The 20,107-nt window shown below is 40.5% G+C and overlaps 1 protein-coding gene across 2 annotated transcripts; it reads right to left on the bottom strand.

Annotated features, from left to right (window-relative positions):
• Positions 1 to 5,975: 5,975 nt before the first annotated feature.
• Positions 5,976 to 13,814, bottom strand: Magohb (mago homolog B, exon junction complex subunit). Of its 2 annotated transcripts, XM_032905555.1 has the most exons (6): positions 13,643 to 13,733; positions 10,828 to 10,981; positions 10,617 to 10,675; positions 9,623 to 9,733; positions 7,217 to 7,299; positions 5,976 to 6,322 (listed from the first exon to the last, which is right to left on the bottom strand). In XM_032905555.1, exons 3-6 carry the CDS (start codon positions 10,629 to 10,631, stop codon positions 6,223 to 6,225), a joined length of 309 nt encoding a protein of 102 aa, XP_032761446.1. In that variant the 5' UTR covers positions 10,632 to 10,675; positions 10,828 to 10,981; positions 13,643 to 13,733; the 3' UTR covers positions 5,976 to 6,222. The 2 variants fall into 2 exon arrangements, with proteins under 2 accessions (XP_032761446.1, XP_032761445.1); XM_032905554.1 differs by lacking the exon at positions 10,828 to 10,981 and having other exon boundaries at positions 13,643 to 13,814.
• Between the last annotated feature and the right edge of the window lie 6,293 nt (positions 13,815 to 20,107).

The raw sequence follows: 20,107 nt of genomic DNA, 5'->3' as shown, positions 1-20,107 counted from the left end.
CTTGAAAATTGGACATTAAACCCTGAGGATCCAGCTATACCTTCTTGGGCATATAAAAAATGCCCCAACATATAAAAAAGACCGTGCTCCACTAGTTCATACATAGCAGCCCTTTATTTATAATATAGCCAGAAGCTGGAAAACCCAGATGCCCTTCAACAGAGATGGATACAGAAAATGTGGTACATCTACACAATGGAATAACTCCCCAGATGAAAGCTCAGTTGGAACCATTAACTCAATCACAGAAAGACATACATGGTATGCACTCATTGATAAGTCTTTTAGCCCAAAGTGAATTACCCTAGATGCCTAGAACAAATGAAACTCAAGACGGATGATCAAAATGAATGCTTCACTCCTTCTTTAAAGGCAAAGATTAAAACAGAGACTGAAGGAACACCCATTCAGAGCCTGCCCTACATGTGGCCCATACATATAGAGCCACCCAATTAGACAAGATGGATGAAGCAAAGAAGTGCAGACCGACAGGAGCCGGAGGTAGATCGCTCCTGAGAGACACAGCCAAGCAAATACAGAGGCTAATGTGCACAAACCACTGAACTGAGAATACATACACACAACAATGCCAGCAACCAGAGCTTCCAGGGACTAAGCCACTACCTATAGACTATACATGGACTGACCCTGGACTCTGACCCCATAGGTAGCAATGAATATCCTAGTAAGAGCACCAGTGGAAGGGGAAGCCCTGGGTCCTGCTAATACTGAACCCCAAGTGAACTAGACTGTTGGGGGGAGGGCGGCAATGGTGGGAGGGTGGGGAGGGGAACACCCATAAGGAAGGGGAGGGAGGAGGGGGATGTTTGCCCGGAAACCGGGAAAGGGAATAACACTCGAAATGTATATAAGAAATATTCAAGTTAATAAAAAAAAAAAAATTTGTATTGGATATAATGTATGGTCCATAACCCCAGATATCTTCAAGTTACCACTCAAGTCTGTGACTGTCATGCATCCAAAGTCCCTGGAAACAGCTCAGACATTAACTCAACCATGTAAGCAAAGGTCTTTTGGTGCAGTGGATGTCAGCCTGACCCTCCGGATATTGCTCATGCTGAAGGAAAACCAACCCTTCCGTGTCTGGGCTGCAGGCAAATGCTTGCTGTCTAAGTTTTCCAAAGGAAAAGATTGAACCGGTCAGCTGATTTGCTTAGGAATAACTTAGAACTGTCTTTGGGCCTATAAATAAAGCCTAATGAATGCACAGAATATGGATGCAATGTGGACTCAGAAAGGCCTGGATTTTAGCTCACCACCAAGCATGAATCTGGGAGCTGGGGGTATGTGAATAGAAACACCAATTTGAGCTCTTATGGCTTCATGTAAATCCCATGATTCTCATGCTTTGACCACAGTAAAACAGAAGAGCCAGTTCTCTTCAGAGATGCTGTAAGGGTTAAATAAAATGCACAAATTGTCTTTTGTTTTGGTTCATTTGAGACATGGTCTCACTATGTGTCCCTAGCTGACCTGGAACTATGTAAATCTGGTCGATTGACCTCAAACTCATCTAGATCACCTGTTTCTGTCTCCCAAGTGGTTTCCCTAGCCCTCGGTCCCTTGGGATGGTCCTTGGTGGTAGAGAGTAAAAAGGAATAGAATCAACAGCACAGACTCCAAAAGTCAGATGAGAAGAAGCAGACAGTCATTTATTGCAGGATCAGGGTGTGCCTTTATATCCTCCACCCATGCCCCATTGGAACATGACCACTTGCTCCTTGCCCAGGTCATTGTGTCTTTCTGGGTCTCCATGTGCCAGGTAGATCTTAAAGTTGTAAAATGTTGATGCAGCTATTGCAAATGTGTGGGCCATGGGGACTCATTCCTCCTACACCAAGTGATGGGGTTAAAGGTACGAGCCAAGCCCAGCTTCACAGTTTTCAATCATAACCTGACAAATGGATAGTAAGTTGCAGTCACCATTTAACATTATTCGCTGTCCAAGACTCCAATCTTTCCTTAGCATATAATTTTGAGCAAAACACTGAAACTTCAAGCCTGTGTTTTCATACAGTCATCAAGAGTGTATCACCTACTTCCTAGGTTCAGAGTAATTACAATCAGAAATGTAGACAGACGCTCAAGAGAATTTCAAGAGAATTTTTTTTTGAGCATACTAGATTCCAGAAGCTTCTCTAAGATGATGAACTAGGTTTTCTGCCAAAACTTGTCAGAGTGCAGGTGTTTGGAAGAACAGGGCAGGCAGAGTATCTAAGTAACAGTGAGGAACTGAGAGACCTGCTGTTAATCCCAGATGGCAAAAATAAGACCACTACCACAATTGTTAGGCCAAATTTGAAGCAAACTTTATTCAAGGACTGGTAAGGATATTTGATGGCCACCATAGGAAGGATTCCCAGAAAATGGCCACAAACCACATTAGTCAGGTCCTTATAAAGGCAAAACCCACAAGGCTAACTACTTCCCGGTTTTGTCCAATAGGGGCAATCATATATCTCAAAGTCCTTCTTATCTAAATACCTCATCTCAACGTCCTTCCTATCTAAATGCCGCCTGCCTGCATGACATCAAGCACACCCTGTGCAGTTGAGGCAAAGGACCTTTGTTTACAGATGTGAAAATGAAGTGTGGCTCGTTATCTTACTTAAGCAATTGCTCAGAAAATTCCACAAAGTTCTCCATTCTCGGGTAAGTGGGGTTGAAAAGTTACAGCCATTTTTGCTTTACGGATCTCTTAACTTTAGCCCTCACACTATAGTAGTGAGCCACTGCTGCTCTAGAAAATACACATTCCCGGGATTTATGTCACAGTGCCCGCAGAAATATTAATGATGCTGAGACCTTTCCACATCCTTATCTCTGCTGAGAGGGTGTCATGCTTACCTCGGAGGCTCAGCACACGCACGGGGCACACTTGGTTGTACTTTCTGCATACTGTTTGCCTCCTCTAACATCATGAGAAGACTGTGGCAAAGAACCCAAGAGTTGTTTGTTCATTACTGTGACCATAGTATGAACAGGAGATGGGGCGCCTACCAGTGCACTTGATGAAGATGGAGGGTAGTTAGCAGAAACTGAACACAGGACGGGCAACGTTTTTGGTTCTGTACAAAGACAGGAGGATGCCTGTAACTTTAAAGCCAAAGAGCAGCAGCTTCCTCTGAGCCACGTACAACTAAGCTCTGAGCTTCTAGAGAAATATAAACTGTTGAGAACAGTCGTCGCTGACTAATATTCCTATCGGGGTTTTTTTGTTTGTTTGTTTGTTTTTTTGGCCAAAGTGCAGCACAAAACAGGAAGTATTAAACTTAAATAAAAGACTTGAAGATTTTGTTTTCCTGAAGTTTTTCTTCTAAATTTATTTTTGTGGGGGAAAAAAAAAAACCTGCACATATACACACAATACATATTCATTTCCCAGGCTGCTTTGCTGTAAAAGCCTTTAGTTGTGAAACCACAACTGTCCACACCTTTATGGTGAGACAGACGCAATCCTAGTCCCACGTTCAAACCTTCCAGTCAGACACTCAGACCTCAGTGCCAGCGTGGCACAGCTGCAGGCTTCTCTTCCTGTCCCAGGCTGAGGTGAGGGACACCTGGAGTAGCCACCAGCTTGAGGAAAGGATGGCTGATCACTTGCTTCACTGTGAGGACTGGCTGGTCCTGGCCAAAGTCCCATCTCTTGGTGCTTCTGTCTTAAGGTGGACCTTCCACAACACTGAATTACAGTAAAGTTCACAGCTCTTGAGAAAACCATGAAGAGCTCTATTTTGAGATTTCCTGTGCCCAAAACCACCCCATGTGTCCCCAAATTTATAATCACAGCTGTTCTAACATTCTGTGTTACTGCCCTACCCATGTAATCCATGCTGAACCTAAAACACTGAGACTGAGGAAATTAGAAAGATGCTTCAGGAACTCAGTAAGACTAATGGGGCCTTAAGGTACCCTTAAGAAGGGTTTCAGGTATATGTAGGCTTTGTGTCACTCGGGGATAAAATCCACTTACAGGTTATAAAATAAACAAGGGCTAGAGAGATGGACAGGTGGTTAAGAGTACTGGCTGCTCTTCTAGGGGACCTGAGTTTGGATCCCAGCACCCACATGAGAACAATTCTAGTCCTAAGAGATACAACGCATCCATGCAAGCTGAACACCTTACAAGCAAAATGAACCAACAAAAAACTGAAGAGAGGAAAACAGTTAAATACTGATTCATGTCTAAGTTTTACTTCTTCAGTCCATGTTCTCTCCACATCATAGTTCGGAGAACTGAGGCCATGCGCACACTGAAGACTTTGATGAGCCCCTCAACTCCATTGCTCATCATGGGGGAGGGAGGAGGATCTGAGGTTCAGCTCATCTCTCCTACAGCATTCTGAACTGGGAGACAGGGTTCCATGTAGCTTAAGGTAGTCTTAGAGCTGACTTTGTTGACAAGCATTGAATCCCTGATCCTTCAGCATCTTCTTCCTGGCCCTGGGATTAAGCTGGGTGACCATGCCAGCTCTCAAGTCAGTCCTTCACCTTAGTTATTTTCCTTATCTTGAAGGGATATTTTAATCTCGTTCATTATCTATTAATGATATGCTTATTAAAACAATCTCAGGGATTAGAGATGAATTTCAAGATGAATAGTCCTCCCAGTTCCCAGTTCTCACACATTTAAAGCAATGACAGGGAGTCGGTCTAATAACAGGATACTGAAATAATTCAGTAATAATAATTTCAGCAGTCCTTCATATTCCTATTGGAAATGTTCACAGAGACACAGCTTGGCTCTAATTACTCTCTTGCCTGCACTCTTATCTGCAAGTAGAGAGGCAGGACCCTGCAAAGTAAAAATGAAACATGTTGCAATTAGTAAGGAATGGGGAGGGTTGGCTCCCACAAATCCACAATCTCCACCAGTTCTCTTTACTATGCCATGTACTGCTTTGACTATACACTTAAAATGTGTATATTTATATATAAAATTATCAATGGAAAATTTAATCAATTTTTAAAAATGCAACCCCCAACAAATGAAATAAATGTTAACACACTGTAGAAGAGTCTGCTAGATGCACTCGTAGAATGAGCACTTGGAAGGGGTGATTGTTGTATAGCAAGAATCATCTTTATTCTATGGTAAGGTAAAGGGGATCATGTGCCTGAGGACAAAGTCCAGAAAAAGCATCTCCTTATGCAAAACTACCACCATGCAATACTTGTCCAATGAGTAGTCTATTGGCAGCTTAAAATCAGTAAGAGGCAACTCAAACAAAGTGAGAGAGAAGGAGCAGAGAGCTGGGCATGGTGGTATACACCTTTAGTGGTAACCGGGGGAGGCAGAGACAGGCAGATCTCTGTAAGTTTGAGACCAGCCTGGTCTACGAAGAGCTCAAAGAACTCAAGAAAAGAGGAAGAGGAAGAAGAGGAGGAGGAAGAACAGGTAGAGGAAGAGAATTATACCAGCAGCAGTGTTAGCAGAGTTACAGGACATGAATGGTAGAAATTTCACAGGATCTGGGAAACACGAATGACCTGTCTAATTAGTCTAAAACTAGGCATGCACACTACAGACAGCTAAGACAAAATTCCAGGATTTTGTAAAGCTTAACTCGGCTCCTACACTTATGTGTACACACACGCGTGAGAATAAGATAGGCCAAATGTGGACCACTGTGTTCTTCCAACAACTTAGGAAAATATTTAAATGTAAAGTATCCCAAAAGGGCTTGTAATAATGTTAAAACAAAACAAAACTCAAACCTCTTTTAGAAAAACAAACAACAAAAGCAAAAACACCCTTGGTAGTGTCACAAAGGTAAGTTCTATGAAGTGTGGAAGCAGAGGAGTGAGAGTGACTCTGTGGCACCTTCCACAGCTAGGAGTTGGCTGTGTATTTCCAGATGAGAGGCCTCTGCTCTAAGCTCTACCAAGCAGAGCACTTACTGTCCTTGACGCAAGTCACTGATTCAGTTGCAAAAGCAAACAACCACTCTACATCTAGGCTTTGGTACTTTTTATTAGAGCGAATTTTCAACAAAAAGTGGCTTTTCTTTACAGAATCAATTATATATAAGAACTGTCCATTCCACGTGGAGGCAAGAAATAAAAACCATTTAACCTGTTGTTTTTTTTTTCATATATTGAGTTTATATACAAAAGTTTCACATTCATAAAAATCCCGAAATTATTAATAAAAAACCCTTCTTTTAATTAAATATATAAATAACCTCAAGAACATCCCATTCAAATCGGCTTAATCTTGAAGTGTAGACCAATGAGGCTGAACACTAAACATTTCAGGTCTTGCACCAAATAGTAAAATACACGGAGGCCTTCGGGATCTCTAAAATTTAAAAAAAAGTCAATGTTATTTTTTGCTCCCTATGAAACGATCTTACAAATTCCTGAAACAAAACGAAACCCTTGTACTGATTAACCAATTGACTTAAGGAAAAAGGAATACTCTTGCTGACAGCTACAGTAAACAGGCTGAGTAACCAACACTTCCCTCTTCCTGTAAGGAAGAATGCAATTAGGAGCACTCACTGCTCTCCGAAGAGAAGTGCAGCCACTTAGAAACCCAGCAGAGTACGGAGGATGCTGTGTATATACAGAGGAACTGTGAGAATACATTTATAGGTTGAAACGTTGGCTGTTCTTTGTAATTGTCATGCATCCATTCCTTTGCCCTTCTTTATTACTTATTTGAGGCACATACTATGTCCCGGGCACTATGATTACTCTGAAGACAGCCCAGTTCCCATGCAGTGTATACTTAAGCAAGTTCTGATTTAGGGCAACAAGGAGTAATGGAAGCGTTATGGGGACATTTTGAGGGAAAGGAGCATGAAGAAGCGACTCAGTGATTCGGTCCAGCAAAGCTTCAGTAGTGCTGCAAAGAAGCTAAGAACACAAAGGAGGCTCACACATGCCTACGTTCTTTTCAGTGCGATGTAGCATGGGCCCAATGGAGCTGACGAATCCAAACAGTTCCCTTCTGTTTTCTGACATTAGACCAAGGCTTTTTAATACAAAACGACCAACGAAAGTGAGGATTACTATGCACACTGCTGAACTAAGGACTTTAGACAGTGAAATACTCTGCTAACTTCTCTGACAGACAAGAAAACAAGTGTTTAATGACTTAAAAGTCTGAACACTAAACTGCCGTGGCCAACAGCCAGCAGCTCTGACATGAGCTTCAGTAATGAGATCAGCTAAACTGCAATATACTTACTTTGACTGATTTACATCAATGAGAGAACCTATTTTTGATGTGGTAAAAGAAATGTGTTCATCCCCGATTACGATTTCAAGTTCCTGGAAACAAAACAGTAGAGAAATGGCATCAATATTAAAAAAAAAAAAAAAAAAAATCCACCCCAAAGACATCTGTATTCATGCTACAAGAAGTACAAACTTTCCAGAACTTAATGACAGGGAAAGAAATTTAGTCTTAGGCAAGCCTGGTGACACATGTTTATAACCCCAGCACTCCAGAAGCAAGGCAAGAGAACTGCTCAAGTCTAAAGCCAGCCTGCTTTACAGAGAAAGTTCCAGACTGGTCAGGGCTACACAGAGAGACTCTATCGAAAAACCAAAAGAAATTTACTTTGCTAACAGAATTCTCTTAATGTAAACTCACTGACTGTTCATGACCAATAGACTTAGTTTCAGGACCAACCCAGAACTGCTTTCCAGAGCAGTCATAAAAAAAGGGGCTCAAACAAAACAACACAAAAATGTTTCTTGTGATGCTGGTGAACATGAGAGCTGGCACATTAAAGCACAGTTTAGAAATGATTATTAATACAAATCCATTTAAAATATCACAAATGTATTTTCTCTTTATGTAAGTTTCTGCAGATATACGACGCTAACAGAAGCTAAAGCTTTAGAGTCTGCCATGCATCGGGCCTGACTGCTAGGAGATTACGAGTATTCTCTGCAGTGCCTAACACCTTTACAACGTTATAGTCTTTACTAGCCTTCTATCAATGTTCAATCCTAAACTCACAAAGCACAGAACACACAATGATATCAATAACCACGAGTAACACTGGCTCTCCATAGAGTAATGTGGCTACTTAGAGCCTAATCCCCTCTGAAACAGAATGAAAACTAGAACTTACATAACAATGCAACATAATCAATATAATCTAGTTACTCCAGGATGATTATTATCATACAAATTTTATCTGTACTACTTATCCAGAAATCTAAAGCTAGTGAAGGAGCTGCATATTAGTGCATTTTTACACTAAATTATCAAGCAGATGCTATTAAAGACAGTCCCAGCTATTTAATCAAAAGGCCTAACTGTGCACTTCATGAGACACAGCCACCTGAGGATTAGCTAAGATTCTCTGCTAATCACAGCAGGCTTGGTTTAACTGTCCGGCAGCAGCGTCTGGAGCACGCAGACTACTCCCTCACGGAGAACACAAAGCTACTACACAGGAATGAGCACTGGCTTTCCCCAGATGAAAACATTTTTATACATACTCGACGTCCTCTGTCTCTGAATTTATTTTTCTAAAATTGATGTTCAGAAATGTTACTAAGGCAGAGATAAATGAAAAATAGCAACATTTTCTGATGTATATTATAAATCTACCCTCTGAAAGAGTATATCGCCTTATTAACACAGACAAATCTGCATATCACATCCTCCCTGTAGAAACAAGTTTAATAGCTTTAAAATGCCCTGCTGTTCTCTGTGGACACAATGCCCAGTTACTCCTATGCAGTGGCCCTGTAACTCGGGTTCCCGCAGGACACAGACCCCCGCCTCTGCTTCCTGATACGAAGCTCTGCACGGAGTTCCTGCCACAGAACAGTTCCACCCCTGCTCCTTTCAGCATGTGCCAGGCTTCTCTACAGATCTTTCTTCTCGTCAAAAAGAGTGCCCGCCATACGTATAATCCTCAGAACACAGGAAAGTGAGATTAGATGCTTAGTTCTTTCGACCTTGTATCTCATTTCTCTAAGAGTTGAAAAGTCCCAATTTAGAAACCAAACTGTCTATACAGAGTGAAATTGGGCCTGCCGAGTTCTTTGGGAGCACTTTGGAAACATCGATTATTCTGAGGGGGGTCTAAGAAGCAAACACAATGGTCCACTTGAGCAAAGAAATCCATCAGGTCTCTCTCTGGAGCTCTCAGATATATGAATGTTAAGACAAGAAATTGGAGAAAGTGAACTACTACATTCAATGAGAATAACCATAACTCTCAAATTTAGCTAGCAATGATGGTGTATACATACTTATAGCAGAAATAACTAATAATAATAGCTAATTTATAATAAATAACTCATAAGTGTCAAAATGTCCAAGCTTGAGCTGTACAAGTTAGAGAAAAGATGTTACTGCCTAACTTTAGAGCTATGTGCTAATACCTTTAGTAAGTGGAGCTAGCAAAGAAAATGGAGCCAAGTAAGGGCTGGGAGGTGTAACTCGGACGTATTTGCTTGCCTGGAATGTATAAACCTTGACTTCAATCTCCAATACCAAAATTAAAAAGTTTACAAAGAAAATGAAGTTATATAATCAAAGTTTCAATTTAAAAAAAACATCCTAAAAACACACTGAGTATATTACCAACTTTGACTCTATCCAATTAAAAACTCACAAGGCACAGACCTGCCGGCCAACCCTGTCAGGAGGCGGCCACAGAGCGTCGTCCTCCTTTGTAATTTCACTGTCGTCAATGATCCTTTTCAGTTCTTCCATTACACTCTTGTGGACATAAGCCTGAAAATCAGTTCAATAAAATCTGTGAATGCCCATCTGTTTGAATGTCCCACAGTTCAGCATGACAAAATAAAAGCAAGTCCTAACTAAAGGTCCAAACACAATAGGCGTGAACAACTGAATTTGATCCCAAATCGTCCGTCTCACTACTGCTACTTTTTCTACACCGTGCTCTTTACAACACACTGTGCCGTCTTCCCACTCTAGCTTCTTTGAGGCTCCATATTCTTCTGGGGAAGCAGGGGGCAGGGGCACCCAGGCAGCTTACAGTTACTGGGCCAGTATTAGGGCCATAGAGTAAGGGCACAATGCTCTCACACGTGAGCTGGCACTCAAAGGCCAGCCTGACTTCCACGCCTTTCATTTAAAATTTACACTTCATAAAATGAATTAAATGATATGGGGATATAAGTATTAAGGTTGATTCTTTTGTTAAAAAAAAACACTAAAATGAAAACCACCAAGATGACGTAGTGGGTAAAGGCAGCTGAGGAAAAAGTCCTGTGTTCTAGCACTAGAACCCATATAGTAAGAGAAAACCAATTTCTACCAGCTGCATACGATGCTACATGTGTACCTCCATACAAACACAATAAAAAATTTTTTTAAAAATGCTATAATCATATGTAATTAAAATAAAAACATTTCAATCTATAAATTGGTTTCTTGAAACAGACCTCTGAAATAACTTCAGGATAAATGAACAAGATATAAAAAAATAAATATGTAAAAAGAAGTTAGCCAGAGGCAGGTGGATCTCTGAGTTCAAAGCCAGTCTAGTTGGCTTACACTGTGAGTTCCCCGACAGCCAGGGCTACAAAGTGAGACGCTGTCTCAAGAGAGAGAGAGAGAGAGAGAGAGAGAGAGAGAGAATAGAACTTGCCTCTTTTCTGATCATCACATCATTTTTATAATTGCTGTTGTTGGCATATCTAAGCTTCCCTGTGTGGAGAGAAAGAGAACATCATGAGTAATTTTAAAGGTAAAGATAATTCCATAATCCCACTTTTATTAGTATATCTACTTTCCTCATGCAAGATCAATGCTAAATACTCAATTAAAAGCAGGCTAGTAATTTTTAAAATAATCCATACCTTCAACATAAAATGGGTCAGGTTTGTTAAGGTCTGTTTGCTTTCCTTCCTTCCTTCCTTCTTTCCTTCCTTCCTTTCTTTGAGACAAGATCTCAATGTGTAACGAGGTTGGCAGCCTTGAACAAACAGGGATCTATCCGTCTGCCTCTGTTGCCTATGTTCGGGGATTAAAGTTGTGCACAGTAAACAGTTTATTTTCTTAACCTAGCCCTGAGCACAAAGTGTCTGTGTCTAACTACTAAGTATTCTCTTTAGTGTGATGTGAGTACCTAGTCTGTTCTCACAATATTTCACCTGGTCTCTAAAGGAATTCTAAGAATGGGTTTCACTTTCTCACCTCTTCACAGGAGATAAAATCAAGGCAAGCAACTTACGCAGCATCACACAGTCTCAAAAGGTCTGTTTTTGATCAACTCTTTCTCTATAGTTCCAAAAATGTTCTCTCAATTCTTTCCCTTCATATTAGTGTATATGGATAAGATAATGATTTTTTTTAACTAGGAAGCATGCAAACGACATGAACTGCCAAGCTTGTTCGCTGACTTATTTCAACCCATTCCTCACAAGCTCTGAAGCCCCTGGTGTGTGCTTCCCTGTCAGTCAGGTGCCCTGATACAGCTGCAATGTCTTTCTCCTCTGCCAAACTGACAGATTCTGTGGTTCACGATTTTCCACGTGAGTGGAGCAATGCGGTGGCAGAGATGCATGAGGACCGATCTTTACATAAGATTCCCCTGATACCGTGGGGTTCTTAATTCATGTGACTCAGGGCGATAAGGACAAGCTGGTGTTGTTCACAGGCAAGAGGAACAAGAACTGAATTACAAGAGGAATAAGTAAAAAAGAGCAGAGAAAATAAAAGAGTAAAAGACCACCGCCACGACATCAAAATTTGGAAAACAAGGGTGAAGTTATTAAGTTTCAAAATAACGGCAGGACACTGACTGCTATGCTGACTTCTTCCTAAACGCTCCAAACCTTTGGAATACATGATCCTTTCCTTACGTTTCAAAGAACCTTGTGCAAAACTTGCACAAAGCACTTAAATAAAATCCATACTATCCTATCGTAGGTTAAATGTTTATCTCCCAACTACCTTCGGCTTTGACATTTATATACTGCCCACTACACAATGAACATTCACAAATAAAAATTCTTGGTACAGGTAAGAATTGCCTTACACTACACAGGGGCTTCAACAAATCCCTGCTAATTCTGTTCTCTTCTGGGTTTTCTCTCATCCAGAAACCAAGAAGGTTCATTGTTTTTATCTCAATCAAGTATCTCATCTTCTAGAGGAAGGTTCTTTTTTGTAGGGGGAATCTTTGTTCGGGGGACAGGGTTTCTCTGTGTAGCTCTGGCTTTTCTGAAACTCCATCTGCCTGACTCTGCCTCCAGAATGCTAGGATTAAAGACCCAGGCAAAGCCTTTTTTGTTGTTGTTGTTTGTTTGTTTGTTTTGTTGTTGTTGGGTTTTTTTGTTTGTTTGTTTTTCAAGGTCTGATCATTTATTTCTTACTCTTAAACACTTATTGTTTACTGGACTAATACTCCCATTGAGGACAGCCTACGTCTCTTAGAAATCTGTTCCCAGTATTTCTCTCTAGCTTCATTCTCCAGGCCAAAAGTTTAGCTCATTCTGTAGCTACTTTATTTTTCTTAGTGCATTGTTTCTTCAGAACAATACACTGGAGTTGGTGGTGTTCCAGGACATATGAAGTAACTAGATGTTTGGGTCTTTCGTGCTTTCTTCCTGGATTTCTTGCAGTCTTTGTTCAAGGGCTTTTCAATGGTGCATGAGCAGACATCATCTTCTTTAGAGATACTGAAACACTTTAGGATTCTGCTAGCTCTTTGGGACCCAAGTACAGAGGGACAGGGGCTCAGTTCAGCAATATCATTTTTGTTTTTTAACAATAACTGGTGCACTCTGCACTAGGCCAAGAAGCCTTGCTTTGTGGTAAAACCATTTGTCATTCTCAGTCCTTTTTGTGATTGGGACCACACAACCCATCCATCCACTCTTCACCCAGAGCATCAGTAGCTACCTCTGTGGCCATTTGCTTCTCGGAGAAAGTACAAAGTTTGTGTTCACTGTCTACCTGAAAGTGTTCTGACAGCTGGTGGCTAGGAAGGAGATATTCAGACTCATCTACACAGAGCTGACCGACTATCTAGAAGGCGGCACAAAAAGAGCTTCTGGGAGCATTCACTGACTCCCTTACCTTTGTCCATCATCCACTGGTGAAGAATTGTCTTTCAAACCTGACACATATCACACTCCCGTGTTCAGATACGGGGTTCCTCCCCTACAAAGCAGTCTTAACACAGATAGTGAATGAATGAGTAGGCCAAAAAGGCCACCTAAAGATTACAAGCATCCGCTAGAGTATGTGTCTCTTGATAATTCTGTTAACACTCCCGAAACACAGGTTCTCTGCTCTTAAGTTTCCGATTCCTGTGTGTTCAATTTTTCTGACAGTGGCAGGATCCGCTTTTCTGAATTACTTTACAGCATTTTTTTTTCTCTTACAAGCACTGCGCAGGCGTGCTACACAAGCAAACTCTTCCAATATTGGTATGAAACCCTCCAAACCGGTTCTTCTGGAGTCTGGAGCGTTGTAACATGCCTGCCATCCCACTATCCCGAAGGCTGAAGCAAGAGAATCGTGAGTTCGAGGTCAGCCTGCACTACACAAGACCCTGACTCAAAACTAACAAGTAAATTGAAATAAGAAAGGGAAAAAAAAAAAAAAAAACACAGAAACCCATTGCCTGGGCGGCTCGCCCTCCCTCGCAGCCTCTCCGCCGCTCACCATCCGGCCGAAACTCGAACTCCAGAAACTCGTGCCCAAACTTGCCCTTGTGCCCGACGTAGTAGCGCAGGTAGAAATCACTAGCTAAAGCCATTTTTGCCCTCGGTAAAGCCCGGTATACCGCCGGTCCAACGTGCCGCCGGCGCGGAGTAGTGACGTCACAGGCGCCGGCAAAGAGCGTCAACGAGGGCGCGCTTACTCCGGTAGGGAACGAAAGCCGGGAGAAGTGAAGACAAAGCGAGAGACCCTCAGTTCTGAAGGTTTGCACTGGAGCCGCTTCACCACAACCTCAAGCGCTTTGCTTTCTTTTTTTTTTTTTAAGATTTTATATGCTTCGATATTTATTTTTTAACTCTGACGATTTTATACACGTATATGATGAATTTTAGTCGCCCCCACCACGTTACCTTCCACCATCCCTTCTGCAGAACCGCTTTTACCAATAAGCCCTCCTGTGTTTTGACATATTGTGTATGTCTGTGTTGAGGGGAGAATCACCGAGTTTTATAAGGATTGCTTGCATGAGCGCGATGGTGGGTACAAAGTCGCAGATTTCATTGTGGCATTGTATATTGTTTTGATTGAACCTCACTCCATCCACCTCTCCCTCATATACTGTCTCCAATTCTTCTGCCCCAGGTATTCCCGCTGCACTTTCTTGTTAAGTGTATCCTGTTACCCTTCCCACTCCATTTCATTAACCAACCCGCAGTATCCTCTCAGGTTTAATAACCTATACTCACAAGCACATAAATACACGCATACAAAGGCTAAGATCCCTATACAAGATTTGCATTAATACTTCACGGTTACCTCACTTAACTATAATAATTGACAGATTTGTCCATTTTCCTGCATATTTCACAGTATCTTAGAAAAGAACAAATAGCTTGGGGTTTTCTTTGTTTGCTTCTAGTTATTTAAATGGGCTTGGGAGGAACATATGCAAACCATTTTTACTTTCTGGTTGCCCTATGGTATGGGTGTGTATTTTTCTGAGTTTTGAACTAAGGTTTACAAGCTGTACTTAGGGTGGGTATCTCTGATCTCGAGGCACATTGTAAAGTGGGGTGTGGCTCCACTTCCTGTAACTGGTGAAGTGAGTAAAGATACATTTCAGTGGCAACTGGATCACAATCTACCAGAGTCTCTTTGGATAATGCTTCACAGTATCCAGTGGCTAACAGCCTTGACTAAGACACAAAGTAAAATGTATCTCTCTGGTGGGGGGGTTGATGTTCAAATAGCACATGAAACTGAAAAGTCCAGACAGTTATCATAGAAGAGTTTTTCATAGTGTAATACAACTTGTGAATCGGTAAGGATTAATAGTTTGTACCTTAGGTATTTGCAGGGATAGTTTAAGTTGGAAAAGTACGGAACATTCCAGTGTGGGATGGTCTTGAAGAGCACAAAAATGACAGTGAACTTGCACCCAGTGTCCACTCTTAAAGTCCTGGTTACCTTTCTGTTAGCACCACTGAGTAATCCTATCGGTGACTGATGGCCTTCTGTACTAATCCTAAGAAAAGGAGTTCAGTCTCAGTACTGTTCCCACCAAACCTTGGACAAGTCATTATCTCTGAACCTGTTTGATCATTAACTAACTAGACACACAGCGACCAACCGCCAAACACAGAGCTCAGAAGATCAAATAGCATGTCTGTGATATGCTTTGAAATCTATGTGACGTGGGTTTTAACGAGCCTTTCCTATGTGCCAGAGCAGATGGAAATTAGTAATAAAGCAATCATGACATTTACACCTTCGGAATAAAAGGAAAGCAAACATGTGAGGCAAAGGCCAGCAAAGGGAAGCAATCAGTAAAAAGAATATATGCAATGGCCCAGCTCTGTATGAAAAGGGCAAGTAGTTTTACTGGGGGTGGAGTTAGAAGATTATAAGCAAGGGGGGGATTAAAGAGGACATAAAAATTGCTATTTGAGTTGACTTTTTTGATAAGTGCATTCTGTGACTGTCCAGCAGTATAGACAAGCATTTCAGACAAAGGATGCCACAAAGGAAAGCAGAGTGGTATGAATGTTTGTATTTGGAGAAAGCAAAAATAAAAATTAAAAAAAAAAAAAAAACCTCACAATATCTGCACCTGAAATCAATAATTATACAGGGTTTGGGAAAGTGGAGTAACTGTCAAGGCAAGTTGGAGCAGGTTCTCTTTGGCCTTTATGTAATTGTTAAATTTACTCCTGTAGTAGGGTGATAGGCTGCTACTTAGGAAAACACATTAGAAACCTAAATCACGACAACATACCAGAAAGATATTCAACCCTTCCAATTTGCCCAGGTTTGAGGAGTTTTTTCGGATGGGAAACTTCCAGTTTTAAAACCTAGAAGCCCCTGATTTATTACAAGAATAATTCACAGAAACTTAAGCAAAGTGTTGTATAGCATCTGTGAAAATATCAGCTAAAATCCCTTTCACCGAATTATACAAAAAGGAGTGTTCCGTGGCCTTTGGTTCTCTGTGCACTTCCTTCAAATTTTTCACACATGTACCGAGTTCATCCTCCTATCTACCTAAATAGAACTATAGACGTCAGGATTTAAGTGTACTTACATGCAGTGTGGAATACACACAATATTAAGACTTTCCTAAGTTGGCCCATTATGTTCTTGGTCCTCTACCATGACCTATGAGTTCAGACGTGTCCTCTGGAACTTATGTTTTTCTTTTTAAATAAAATAGAGAACTGTATTTACCTAAACTTTCATATTATAGTCAAGATTGTACCAAAATTGGACCTTTTGAGATGGTAGACACCAGAGATGTGGGCAAGTGTTTTGTTTATTAAGCTCTTAAATGTAGCTAATAATGTAGTGGGACTAAATGTAGCGGGACTGGGGAAACTTAATTTTGGGGAATTCTTAATTTTTGTTAATTTAAGTAAACATTTAAATATCACATGTGGCTAGTGTTTCTCATGTTGGTAAGCACAGCTGTATAAGAGTTTCAGCTCCCTGTAATCAAAGCGAAGTAGTGAAAATATACTGTGCACATTTTCCTTTTTCCATTACTATAGTTGCCAAATTAGGGTGCAATTGGTCAGAGTTTACCTTTGAAAATAAATGTTTTTATATTACTCATGTGAAACCAAAGGACTGTTTCTGCTTTTGCCCACACTGTGGTCAACTTCACAGCACCTTGTGAAATTATTTTGACGTAAGTAGGAAACAAACCTTCCCGACTGTGATGGAAATTGAGACTTGATGGTTTAATGCGCAATATTCGTTGATAATTTTTCCACACAAGTGTTTTATTTTTCCAGTTGTATGGTAATGCGTCAGTTTCTTTCATTTCCGGTTGTGTTTTGCTTTCTCTTGTAGCCAAGCTGGCCTTAAATCCACGACCTTCTTGCGCTCACATCGAACGTGCTGGCACTACAACTGTGCACCACCACACTCCCCTTCTTAGATGTGGTTCTTCCTTAGAGTCATTAATATTTTAATTGCTCTGCTGGGTTTTTTCCCTAGTTATAGGATTCTCTCCTTTTGAATTCTTCTTATCTGTCCTCTGTCCATCTACATCTTTTTGTCTATTTAAAGTGATCAAATCATTCCCTCTTCCAATATTCAGAAATGCTCTCTAACCATGTCCTAGTAAACACAACAGGTAATAAACTTATATATTCATTTTCTGTCCGTAATTTTTGTTGGTTTTATATACTTACAGAGTAAAATGTCAGAAATGTCTCTTTTAGTGAAATGAATCTATGTAGCAATACTAGTATGTAGTCTAATAGACCGTCCTAACATTGGCACATTTTAAGAAGGAAAAGCCAAAGTGTAGTGATCTATTCCCATCCATTTCCATCTGCTTGCCTTTCCTTTTTATTCCCTCTTAGATTCCTTTATGGATTTCAGCCATGTCTTTGCCACTTTATTTGAAAAGCATGTTAATGCTTTTCTGATAAATTCCCATGGTGCATAAACAGCAAACTCCCTTACACCACTGGTTATCAGGCAGGATCAGAGATTACCATGATGAAATAGAGTTAATTGTATTATTTACATCTAGAACTCTTAGAGTATGTTAGAGTATCCTATGATTTAAATACTACAGCATAACTTGTAACTTACATAGAAACAAACAAACATAATCTATAAATTAAAGACTATAGGCTATCCACTGGTATTCTACACGGTTTATTGGGTATGATAAAGCGTTTTCTAAATTGTTATAATAAGTTTGAGAAAGTTCCCTTAATGTACACTAATAATTTGATCAACCTATTTTAATCTTCATTTAAAATAAAGAAAATGGAGCTGGAAAGATTGCTCAGTGGTTAGGGCTACATGAAGAGGACCTGAGTTTGGTCCTCAGCACCTATGTCAGACAACTCACAAACAAGAGGAACTCCAGGGAATGCAACGCCACCTTCTGGCCTTCCCGGTACCTGTCTCCACATGCACATACCCAAGTAAGGAAAGGCAAACCACCCTCTCTTTCATCATGTGTCTCCTTCTCTTTAACACACATGCTGCAACCCGGTAGACCGCCGTTCAGTTCCCCGTCTCTATACTGTCTTTTCTAGTTATTATGGTTTTGTTTATATATGCATGTTTTAGTATGTATGTGTTCAGTGCATGGCAAATCTGTTAAGTGTGTACCATATGGAGATCATAGGATAACTTTAGGCATTCATCCTTGCCGTCCATCTTGTTTGGCCTGGGTCTTCTGTTGTTGACTATTGATGCCAGGTAGACAGATTGAAATCTCCTGAGGATTCCTGTGTCCACTTCCCATCTTATGAAAGATATGCTGGTGTTACAGATGTGTGCTGACACATCTTTTACATGGATTCTAGAAATACAAATTCCACTCTGCAAACTTGGAGGCATGCACTTTATCGACTGAACTATCTTACCAACCCCACACTGACTTCTTCTTACCTCACAATTGTCATAAATTCCCAGAGAGAGTCCCATTCCTGGACAGTTCTTTGTATTCTTCCTGTCATTACATGACCCTTCCTTGGGGTCTCAGGTTAAAAGCCATTTATTCAGAGAGTTTTCACTCCACACTCCCTTCTACTGTCCCATATGTTTCATTTATAACATTTAACTTAAGGTTTAATTAGCAGGTAGCCACACATAAATAAATCCTGCCTAACAGTGTTCAAAGATTCCAACACATATCCCACTGTCTGACACAGCAAGCTTTGACACTCACCATTTTTAAATATTCAAATAAGGAATACTTTGTAAAAGTGGCTCAAATTAACAGCTGGTGGAAAACAATAGGATCCCATGCTTCTTCCTTCCTTCTCCTGCCCACTTAAATCCTGACTACTCCTTGCGGTATCCCTACAGCAACAAGAAAACATTCCTCCTTTAGCTGACTCATTGTGACTACGTCAGTCAGTTGATGCCCTGGTGTCAGTTTCCAGCTGCCAATCATCCTTTCCACAATAGCTCTCCTTGTCCTTCCCAAGGTACCAGGGTGTTCTTGCAAAGACTGACCAGCTTGTTAAATAGAATTGCCCTCACTGTGATACTTAACATTATTATGGAATCATAGATTATTGTCATTAGCCAAAACCCAACATAAATATATTAGATCAAGGCCTGTGTGTGTTAAGACCCTGGGTTCAGTTCTCAGTGTTAGAAATAAACAAAATATGGTGACAGTTTAATCATGTGGTGCTCATGCCATACCACCGTCTTTTGGCACATTCTGTCCTATACTAGCACAGGCTAGTGCTCTCTATGTGTTTTGTTTTTAAAAAGAAAAAAAGAGAAATAAATGTTCTGAGTTAGAAAGGGGATAATAGAAAAACTAGTATTTATTGAGAACGTATTATATTCCACATATTACACAAATACATATTCTCATTGGCCCTCATACCAACCCTCTGAGGTAGATAGTCATCTCATTTTGTATATAATGAATCTCCTTTTGGAAAACGTAGGTTCTTTAGACTTTCTAGTAAAATTGCTTCCACTTATTTTCCTTTACCCTCCTTATTGTATAAATTTTGGCAGCTATACACCTGAAAAGTCTACTTTTGGTCAATAAATACTAATTTAATGAGTTGTTTCGCAGTATTTCAATGGATGATTAAAAAGTAAAAGCTACCATGTATTCCTATCAGATTATTCTTCTCTGTACCTCTTAATGAACACCTGGGTTACTAAGTCTTTCTTGCTGGCTTCCATGCTTATTTGTTACACACACACACACACACACACACACACACACACACACACACACACACACACCACACACACACATACATTTCATCATCCCTGGTTCTAACTTTGGTTCTTTAGGTTGAGTCTCCTTAGTCTTACAGGAACAGGCAAGCAAATGTGATGAACAATGTTCTTAATCATCAAGTGATGCCTCTTGTTTCTAATTAAACTTAGAATCATACGTGGTTCCACCTGTCTCGGAGTTCAACAAAAGGACACTCTTCTATCTACAGTCAAGGAAAAACTCAGTAT

The sequence above is a fragment of the Rattus rattus genome, chromosome 6 (genome assembly GCF_011064425.1).
Source record: "Rattus rattus isolate New Zealand chromosome 6, Rrattus_CSIRO_v1, whole genome shotgun sequence".
NCBI lineage: Eukaryota > Metazoa > Chordata > Mammalia > Rodentia > Muridae > Rattus > Rattus rattus.
The sequence above is the reverse complement of the archived record's forward strand: the minus strand, read 5'-3'. Positions and strand labels throughout refer to the sequence as shown.

Coding starts and splice junctions, on each gene's coding strand:
- Magohb (XM_032905554.1), bottom strand. CDS start 13,736: ATGGCTTTAGCTAGTGATTTCTACCTGCGCTACTACGTCGGGCACAAG. Junction 10,676..13,642: donor GTTCGAGTTTCGGCCGGATG/GTGAGCGGCGGA, acceptor CTCTCCACACAG/GGAAGCTTAGATATGCCAAC. Junction 9,734..10,616: donor ATGTGATGATCAGAAAAGAG/GCAAGTTCTATT, acceptor ACTGATTTTCAG/GCTTATGTCCACAAGAGTGT.